At 42.4% G+C, this 10,769-nt stretch overlaps 2 protein-coding genes across 2 annotated transcripts in view; one reads left to right on the plus strand and one right to left on the minus strand.

Moving 5' to 3' along the window:
* The window catches only part of tlr8b (toll-like receptor 8b), a 110,534-nt gene that overhangs the window by 75,556 nt on the left and 24,209 nt on the right, over positions 1–10,769 (minus strand). The window lies entirely within an intron of this gene.
* On the plus strand, positions 88–3,379 carry nr2f1b (nuclear receptor subfamily 2, group F, member 1b). The gene is made up of 3 exons (XM_076283226.1): positions 88–741; positions 1,228–1,755; positions 2,817–3,379. Exons 1-3 carry the CDS (start codon positions 324–326, stop codon positions 3,089–3,091), a joined length of 1,221 nt encoding a protein of 406 aa, XP_076139341.1. The 5' UTR covers positions 88–323; the 3' UTR covers positions 3,092–3,379.

Below are 10,769 nucleotides of genomic sequence, written 5' to 3' on the forward strand. Positions count from 1 at the left end.
TTTTTCTGCCTTTGACTAGGGGCGACCGCGCCTTGCCTGGAGTTTTGCAGGAGTTTTCCTATGTGAAACGTCTCATTGATTGTAATGTTTTCTGGCTCTCGTCTATCCTACAAGGTATCTCTGTTCGCATACTATAGGCTGATATCCCTGTGTCTACCTTTGATCGATCCCCTGGATGGCCGGACAGCGATTTGCATTGGCCTTTAGCTGGTTTTGACCGCAGCCGTAGATTTGTGTTCGATCTCACTGTCATATCTTATCCATTCTGAATCACTTAAACCGGCTGAAATTACTAGAGAGTCCAGTTCACGTTAGACCGCGTCATGGCAATGGTAGTGAGTGTGTGGAGAGATCCACAGGACGACGGAGTGGGGGGGACCCTGGGCGGCCACAACCCGCTCGCCCCGCCGATGAGAGACACCCGTCTGCCGGCCTCGGCAGCACCACTCACCCCGCAAACTGGACCCCCATCAACTCCAGGGGCCGCCGAGGACAAGCTCTCAGGCCCAAGTTCTGGGCAAGCTCATATTGAATGCACGGTGTGTGGAGACAAATCCAGCGGAAAGCACTACGGCCAGTTTACGTGCGAGGGATGCAAAAGTTTCTTCAAAAGGAGTGTGCGCAGAAACTTGACCTATACGTGCCGGGCCAACAGAAGCTGCCCTGTGGACCAGCACCATCGGAACCAGTGCCAATACTGCCGGCTGAAGAAATGCTTAAAAGTTGGCATGAGACGGGAAGGTGATTATACGCCTTATAATTCTCCTTTCACAAATATTCTCTTAAATCTGCATTCACACATGTATATAGGATGCCAACAACAAAGTTTAAGTGTGTGTTTCAGTTTATTCATTGTGTTATTTGCAGATAGATTAGATAGATTAGATTTTGTGTAAATAGACACACTTACACATATAGCCTATTCATCGTTTTAATATACGAGATGTGGGTCAAAAATAATTTTCACTTCTGAATGATCAATTGCAGGTTAATCTTACATATAAAAAATGCTGTACTGTGTAGCCTAATTTCCATCTGTGAATAGATATGACTGTGTGTGTGTGTGTGTGTGTGTGTGTGTGTGTGTCCTTGCAACATTAACTGATAGGCTCCATAAGCAGCTCTTTGATGTTGTTGCGTAAACACTCCACTTTGTAATTTGAGTGTGTGGGATGTGACAGCGGCGATGGATGTACATTTCCTCTCCTCTCTCTCTCTCTTTGTCAGCGGTTCAGAGAGGCAGAGTGCCTCCAACCCAACCCAGTCATGGCCACTACGCGCTGACCAACGGTGACCCCCTGAACGGCCACTGCTATTTGTCGGGATACATCTCCCTTCTGCTCCGCGCCGAGCCTTACCCGACCTCCCGATATGGGAACCAGTGCATGCAGCCCGGTAACATTATGGGAATCGAGAACATCTGCGAGCTGGCGGCCCGTCTGCTCTTCAGCGCCGTGGAGTGGGCCCGGAACATTCCCTTCTTCCCGGACCTGCAGATAACGGACCAGGTGTCCCTGTTGAGACTGACATGGAGCGAGCTGTTCGTGCTGAACGCGGCGCAGTGCGCCATGCCGCTCCACGTGGCCCCGCTCCTGGCCGCTGCTGGACTCCACGCCTCGCCCATGTCCGCGGACCGAGTCGTGGCCTTCATGGACCACATCAGATTCTTCCAGGAGCAGGTGGAGAAGCTGAAGGCCCTTCACGTGGACGCGGCCGAGTTCAGCTGTGCCAAAGCCATTGTGCTCTTCACTTCAGGTAAAAATAAACATGGCCGAAGAACCCAGTCTTCTTCGTGTGAATGAATGAATGGCTAGAGAATGTCTTTTTTTAAACATGTGCGCAACAGTAAATAGTCCTGAGTCATTATTACGGTGATTTGTTATTAATCGGACGTCATTTAGCTACTCAAACACCCCACACTGACCATCAGACAGTCATGATGATGAGTAGGCTACTGCAGGGATAGCCTATATGTAGGGTCCATGACTCATAAACATCTTATCCTGTGGCTCTCTGGAGATCATGTGGCCCAGTTCTTGTTTAAATCATTCTCCAAATCAACACTGATATATATCGAGAGAGGCTGTGACCTAACTGACCCTAATGTAATAAGTTAGTCGGCCTCAGATGGCCTGCCGTTCCAATGTCACCTGCTAACAGTATCGCCTGCGCATGTGGCCTCTACTGAAGCGCTGTCGTGGAAATATTTCTGATTTCTCTGTTACATACGTTTGTATCGACAGCACAATTGTTTTTTTAAATATATTTTATTGTAATAATAATAGCAATAATAACACTGCTATTATTATTATTGTTAATAATAATACATGTGGCATGTTTTGTTTTAGTATGGTGTTTACTCTTTAGCGAAAAATGAAAGAGGGTATTCATATTTTAAATTGAGGATATTACTGTGGATATAAACCTTAAAATCAGGATAATTATGAGGCATCAAAATACATTTATGAACACATTTATTTTCTGCACTGACGTTTAGCTCATTAACATATTTATTTAGGTCTCTTCCACAGTCCTATATAAACGGCAAAACTTTATAATCAGTGATTTAAAAAACGTTACATTTGTACAGTCATCGATTCATTTATTCATACAGTCATGCAAACATTCATTCATACAATCATTGTATTGTATAGCCTAGATTTCTATTGTATTCTTTTGTATTGTATTTCTATTTTAACTGTATGAAACACCGGTCTTATAGGTTTGTTATATGTTTGACCTGTGCTTAGGCTTTCTGTGAACATTGAGATCTATGGCCAGTTAAACACGTGTCCTTCTCTCCTGGTTATGCACAGATGCCTGCGGCCTGTCGGATGTTGCCCACATCGAGGGGCTCCAGGAGAAGTCACAGTGCGCGCTGGAAGAGTACGTGAGGAGCCAGTACCCCAATCAGCCCACGCGCTTTGGTAAACTTTTACTGCGTCTTCCCGCCCTGCGCATGGTGTCCTCGTCAGTCATCGAGCAACTCTTCTTTGTCCGATTGGTAGGTAAAACACCTATCGAGACGCTTATCCGAGATATGCTGCTTTCTGGAAGTAGTTTCAGTTGGCCGTATATGTCCATGCAGTGACACTTACCAGAGTGGACTATAAATTATGAAAACTGACTGTAAGCCGGTGATAAGGCAACATCCGATATAACAATATTTTTTGCCGCTTTCTCGTGGATTAATTGTGTACACAAAAAGAACTTGACTTTTGTCAAAATCTACCTTAATTTACACAAGCACTTGTTTTTTTAGCGTGGAATGATGAATACAGTTATGTTTACTTTCTTTTTTGTACAAAGTTTAATAAAAAACGTGCAAAAGATTCAAGATTCGAAATGAAAGAAATGTCAATCGTTAAAATGTCCTTCGTCCGTGTCTTTTAAAAAACGATTATTTGTTGTACACATGTTTTAATGTAGTCTAATTATTTGTTTCATACGTTAAATAAATAAAAACTGTTTCAAACGAAACTTTTTGAAATACAAGCAAAAATGATATACAAACAAACTGTGCGCGCTTGAAAATAGTACTTGATCGGAACTAATGCTTTGAAAATGCAACTCCAGACTTACCTCATTAATATGTACAGGCGAGGACAATGGATTCATAAATGTATTTATTTGTCACTATTTGTATATTTATTTCCTTGCTTAGATGTTTGTTCAGTGATAACTCCCCTTGGGTATTTAAATCTTGTGAAGGACTACCCACAGTGACACTTGTAACAGCTGTTTGCAGTGTCTTTTCAATTAACCTTTTTTTGTTTTACAATCTGTTTATGTTTGATATCTTCTTACAGCTAACTCCTGTTTGCAATAATATGTGGTTCAGCGATGTACAGTGCTATGTGCCTGAATTGTAAAGATGTGGTCCTGCAATTAATTCATTGCCACTGATTGATTGAATTGGGCTCAATGAGAGGAGGTGCAATGGCTTGATGTACAGAACAACATTTGATTAAACACATTTTTGGGTCCATTTGATGTTTCATGTGTCATTGAGTTGCGGTCCATGCTTGGTTTCATCTTGTAGATAGATGAACTACTGAAACCCTTTGTGTTGGTCCCATAGGGGTTTCCTATGACTAGCTGAGTCTGCTGCAAGTGCAGTGTAGAGTTTGTTTAGTAGTACTTTAATCTGTCATTAACGGCTACCAGTGGGAGCGAGTAAAACCGCCGTGTTCTTTCTGTGGTCTTATTCGAAGAAAAAAAATCTTGTTAAATTAATAAGAGTGATCACAATAAGGCCTTGAGCCATGATCACAATATGGCAGTCATCTGTTGTTTGATCTTTGGAGGTTTTGTTGCCTTCTCTGTCACACAGAGTCTTCCTTAGGATCACTGTCAAGTAGGACAAACTATGCCCTGGTGTCAGTCTTGGAAAGCATCAGTGATGCAAAAAAAACAAAAAAGTGCAGATATGAGACCCTGTGTCCACTTAAGTGTCCACTTTTATTCTGGCACCATGCACAACGCTCACGCCATCTAACACTGGCCTGGTTGTGTGACTGAATGAGTTTCTTCCTGTAATTATATGAGAATAAATGTGGGAAGTTCTGTAATTGGGCTATGAGTTGGCGGCACCACATCCAGAGTCAGTTGAAATGGTTTTAATTTGAGCAGTGGACACAGAGAGAGAGAGAGAGGGTGTGTGTGTGTGTGTTTCTGAGGCCGTAGAGCTCCTGGTCCAAAGCCTCAGCAATGGCTATTAGTTTGTCAGTCACTCTCTACCCCCCCTGTGCTTTAACTCCCCCTGTGTCGGCTTTGTTGGTTTAAAATATGCACGTCTCTCAGGGATTCTAGTCACGAGTCAAAACTTTCAGCCACTGCCCTTACCACCCCCCACCCCTCCCCAAAAAAGAGATGGCTGTCTTTTCAAGGGCTATTCCTCACATGCATATGTCTTAATCAGAATCACTTTAGCCGGAGTGACGATTGAATATGTTTTAGCCGCTGATGTGGTGGTCTCTGGGCTACATTGCATTGCTCAGATTGACCGTGTGGTGAGGAAGGCTGTTGGTGTGGGTGCTTGGCCCCTCTCTGCTGGAAGGAATAGAGCAGAGTGGGGTTGGTGGGGGGGGGGGTTAAGAGCAAGAGAAAGGAGGACAACGTCTATGTGTGTGTGTGTGTGTGTGGTGTGGTGTGTGTTGTGTGTGAATATGTGTTTGTGGGTTTGTAGTATGTGAATGTGTATGAACAAGTGTGTGTGTGGTGCACACGCAAGTGTGTGATTGTGTGTGTCTGTGTGTGAGTGTGTGTGCGTGTATGTATGTATGAGAGAGAAAGAGAGAGAAAGTGAGTCAGTGTGTATGTGTACCTCTGTAAGTGTGTGTGTGTGTGTGTGTGTGTGTGTGTGTGTGTGTGTGTGTGTGTGTGTGGAGGGGTGGGTCTTTATTGGCTACAAAGAGAAACAATAGCTGGCTGACCAACCACTCGCTTTGACCATTCTGATGTCTGAATGTGAACTGAACTGAGAGGGAAAGTGCTTCCTGATGGTCCAGTCTCACTGCGCCGTCAAGAGTACATAAAACATGAGCCTTTCGTAATTATTTAGGAATTATTTTGGATGATAATTCCTGCATGCTGGCCTGAATGACAAATGAACACTGGTCACTTTTCTGAGAAAACCACATGATAATAGTTAGCTGATTTAACATTTTAGTACATTATGTTAGACCTTGTAATATGCTTTGCTACATTATTACAGAGACCAGAATAAGACAAATTATAATATATCAAATGAGCTCTGGCCTGTCAAATGACTACTGACTGCCAATCAACTATCACAATTTAATTAAAAGTAAGTGGCTTATGTTAGTTTGTGATATACTCTGTAACACAGGATATTTAACAGCCTCTCTTTGCAACCACTCTCACACACACACACACACACACACACACACACACACACACACACACACACACACACACACACATACACACACATACACACACACACACACACACACACAGGTTTGTAAAGGAACTTTCAGTCATATTAATATTTCACCATTAATCACACAACATGGACCGAAAATAAAATAAAAAGTATTATTTTGCCTCTGAAAAGAAGATTAAGTATGCTGGAAACCTTTTGCTGTTGAAGGATAGGGGTGGAGCATTGGGTTTGTGATTGGCATGGCATGAAACAACATTTTCATAGCTTAATTAAGTTACAATAAAACCAATATAAAAATGCTATCTCTGAGTCATAATTAAATTGTTGTTTTATGGAGATTAATAGTGTAGACTCAAATTAAAATTAAAATTCAAAAGAGCTTTATTAGCATGACTGTTTGGATACAGTGTTGCCAAAGCCAGTGTTACAGATAACACAGTAGTGTCACAAAAGAAAGAAAATAGACATAAAGCAATGCAGGTAAACATGTGAACGCTGTGGTGACAGCGAGGCTGATATATATATATATATATATAAACAATTAATATTGTTGCTGTAAATCCTCATGGTGTCATAAATTCTGTTTCATAACAGAATAAATTTTTTTGTTTACTGAAATGTCTACCTGTTATACGTGTTGGAGGTTTGAGAAAAGCGCTGTCCATGGTACCATCGTGGCGCTTACGCGAAACTAACGACGAGGAGATAAATTAAATACATAGGCCTACATTGTGTGTGTGTGTGTGTGTGCGCATGTGTGTGTGTGTGTTGGCGTTTTACTTTGAATCACATTTTAAAAATCGGTTGCAATATTTTACTTTAAAATTAAAAAAATAAATATAATTTAACAACGGCAGCTGTTTGTGACTTGATACTGGTCTGCGTGGCTACACTGATACAGTTGTTTAAGGTTTTTTTTATTCGAGAGCTTCAAACCAACTAAGTGTTTGGAGGCCGGGTAAAGTTGTTATTGACCGACCCATGACACAGGCTTGTAACGAAGATGAAATGGGCAAGTTACAACAACAGAAATGAAAAATAGCACAAAAAAGTCCAGAAAACCTGTTGACGAGTTTCTAAAAATCTCGTGGACGCGTTCTTTTTCCACGTGCTCAGAAAGGGCTTATCGCACTCACTGTCTAGTCATAAAATATTTCGCAATGATTAGATTGGAACTGACTTAGTAAAAGTGTTAAATGAGAACGAGGCTTATGCTTTGAATCTTCTACTTAGGATTGTATATTGTCACAATGTTACATGTGTGATTTTTTAGCTCATGGAAATTATTAGTAGTAGTAGCCTAGTCTAGTAGGCTATTATGATTATTATTATTATTATGCTCATTGTGGGCTACGTATTTATTTATTTTTCCTCATCTGTGTCTATGTCTATTGCCATTTTAATTTTTGAAGAAATAGGCAACATTTTGAAGATTGTGACTCTAATCCACAATATTTTAAATATATATATATATATAAATATATTAATAACTTTACAGTCATATCTTGCGTGCAAACGTCCGTGAGACGACATAGCATAAACGTATCAAATATCTTGCAGTGCGTAAGTTTCGGGAATATTAAGCTGCAAGACATCCAAATAGTTTTAGTTTGTTATGTAAACACTCGTTTAGAGCTTTAATTCATAATTAACTGTCAGATAGAAGAAGCATGGCACATACAGTATCCTTGTGCAATAAAAAAAAAAGTTTTATTTTAGCAATTACAAAGTTTCTGTTGATTTAGTAAAAAAAAATGACCCTTTGGCATTTCAGCATTTTACAGATATTTTGGGGGGGATATTATTCCAAAAATGCAAGGCTACTTTTCCCAATTGGGATGACAGGCTGAAGTAACCCAGGCAGCCTGTCTTTTGTGTTTGTCTATGTGCTTGACAGTTTGAACTTCTGGCCATGGCTGCCCTGTGGAAGGTTAGTGACCCCCCCCTCTACCCCCCCCCCCCCATCCTCTACTCCTCCCCCCCAATCACTCGCTTTCATCTCGTGAGTGTTGCAGCACAGCAGCTCAGCCTCAGTGAGCTGGGGAGGTAAGGTGGTGTGTGTGTGTGTGTGTGTGTGTGTGTGTGTGTGGTGGAGGGGTTGTTGGGGGGTGGAGGACACCTCCCTTAGGTGGATCGCGAACTCTGGCAGTCCTCAGGCGGTTTCCTGACAGGGCTGTGACACCACACACGGGTTGGTGGTGACCCCTCTACACTCACAGAGATCAGGGACTGAGCTTACACCAGCTCACACACACACACACACACACACACTCTCACACATGTACACACACATACACACACACAAACATATACACACATACACATTCAACTGTAGGCACTCTTTCTCCGTTAGACATACACATGAACACAAACCCAACACAGACAGACACACACACACACACACAGACACACACATTCAAATGTAGACACTCCTTCTCCCTCAAACATACATGAACACACACACACACACACACACACACCTTCACAGGGGATTTGTGTTGGCTGAGAGAGTGGTCTTTGTTGCAGTGGAGTGTCATGAACTCCTTGAGGGCGTGTTGGATTGAGAGCGCCGACTGGTCCAAAACAACACCAGTGAAAAAACTGCGGTCAGAAAGGACCCATCTCCTTCATCTGTGAAAACAGGAGAGGAGGAGGAGGAGGCACAGTCTGTGAAACTCTCCATCCCTCTCTCTCTCTCTCTCTCTGATTTTCTCTCTCTACTTCTCTACATTCCCCCCCCCCCTTGTCTGTCTCTCTCGTGACTATAGAGCTTCCTTCTGGATAGCGTTCGTGTTTCATAGTTTTTCTCCTCTAGAACGCTGCATATTCTTTTAAAAAGCTTTGTTCAAGCATTTACACACAAAAAGGCAAGGGGCCAAAAATAATTATCGTTTTGCTGTTGGATGTCACCAATTAAAAGTGCTTCCTAACGAGGGCCACAGTTTTTCATGTTTAATGGATGTATTTTAATTACAAGATGAGAAGACTTGAGAGGCTACTTTACATGTACTTTGTTGTGTGTGTGTGTGTGTGTGTGTGTGTGTGCGTGTGCAAGTGGGATTGTGTGCATATGCGCCTTGTTACTTTTATGTGCTTTGTAGGTGTGTTTTTTTGTGTTTGGGAGTTTTACTGTGCTACTGTGTGTGTGTGTGTGTGTGTGTGTGTGTGTGTGTGTGTGTGTGTGTGTGTGTGTGTGTGTGTGTGTGTGTGTGTGTGTGTGTGTGTGTGAGAGAGAGTGTGCGCGTGCGTGTGCACTCGCACATGCCTGCATATAGAAGACAGAGAGACAGAAAGATATTCTCTGCTCCTATGTACCAAATACCAAAGTCGGATCTCCTCACAATAATGTCTTTGCATCACACTTGGGCCGCACTCCAACACCAATCCGCCGTATTAACAGAGGAGAAAAAGGAGACCCAGTAGCATCTTTTACTGGATGAGATTCTGTTGAGCTTCTCTCCTTCACTCACCTATTACTCAGCAGGCCATGCAGCGCTGCTTAAAATCCGGAAGAAGGCCAAATTAGATCATTTCTATTGATCAGCTTGAAGTCGGACTGGTGAGTGACATGCAGCTCAAAGACAAGCCTCTAATCCCCCAAGTTTAGTGCACATTATGAGCTGAGGGGGCATTAATGTCTTACTAGACTTAGCCGGGTTATTAAGCGCTTGAGGGCCAGCGCTGGGAAGCGAAGGGGCCACATGGGGGACCTGTGTGGGGGGGGGGGGGAGGTAGGGGGGGCGGGTGGGGTTGGGTGGGGTGGTCTGGGGTGGGGTCGGACTCTTGGCTAATTGAAATCACGGCAATTGCAAACCCGGCAGATTTTCTTAGTTGTGGCAGTAGCGGACGGGGCCTTAATAATACTGGTGACAGGTTGGCTGCGGTCTCGTTAGAACGTCCCCCCACCCTCTCTCTCTCTCTCTCTCTCTCTCTCTCTCTACGGATGGACGGATGGCCAATCGTCTCATACTGCACGTCTGTCTCCAGACGGACGGTCAATCGTCTCATGCCACACGTCTGCCTGAGCCCAGCTGCTTCGTGTGGCCACTCTAATCCACAGCCTACGCTCAGAGCCTCTCCTCTCCTCTCCTCTCCTCTACTCTTCTGTCTTGTGAGTGGGACAAAGTGAGAACCACAAACACACAGCACAGTATGTAAAAGCGTCTCAAAAGTAACATTATTATTATTCACATTGTATACATTATTTACATTAATATGAGGAAAAGTGTTGTTTTGTATGTTCATATGACCCCCCCTCCCAAATATTTTGTAGGACCAGAAGTTTGTCTGTAAATAAATGTAATTACCTATCTGAATGGAGACACCTTTATGGCTCTCTGATCCTATAGTTTAATTCACATTGAATATTGTCAAAAATATAAAAGCAACCAAACGTATCATCGCATGATTATGTATGATTTTTAAACCCTTTAAAGCATATAATAATATATTATAATACACTCACAGCCACATAGATAGATAGATAGATAGATAGATAGATAGATAGATAGATAGAAAGATACTTTATTAATCCCAAGGGAAATTTTAGGCATTCAGTAGCTTAGACAACCATAACACAACAAACACACATACACACATGCATAAACAATACACACATCACTCACAGAAATGTAATTTACATAATCATGCACTGAGTCATTGTATAAGACATGCAGCAGCAAATGCACAAGTCATGTGTAGCTATGTGTAACATGTTGCAATAATTCCACATTGCAACTACCAAGAAGAATTTAGTTTACTTAGGTTGTATGACAGGTTCCAAATGGAGCTGGTAAAGCTGACGCTGGGGAGCAGTGTTTCATATATTATTAATATTTTCCTGGGAGGCATTCAAAACAAA

This window comes from Alosa pseudoharengus, unplaced genomic scaffold, assembly GCF_046254945.1.
Source record: "Alosa pseudoharengus isolate Yale_2024_CS ecotype anadromous, Long Island Sound unplaced genomic scaffold, YU_APseudo_1.1 YU_APseudo_1.1_scf_14, whole genome shotgun sequence".
NCBI classification, from domain to species: Eukaryota; Metazoa; Chordata; class Actinopteri; order Clupeiformes; family Clupeidae; genus Alosa; species Alosa pseudoharengus.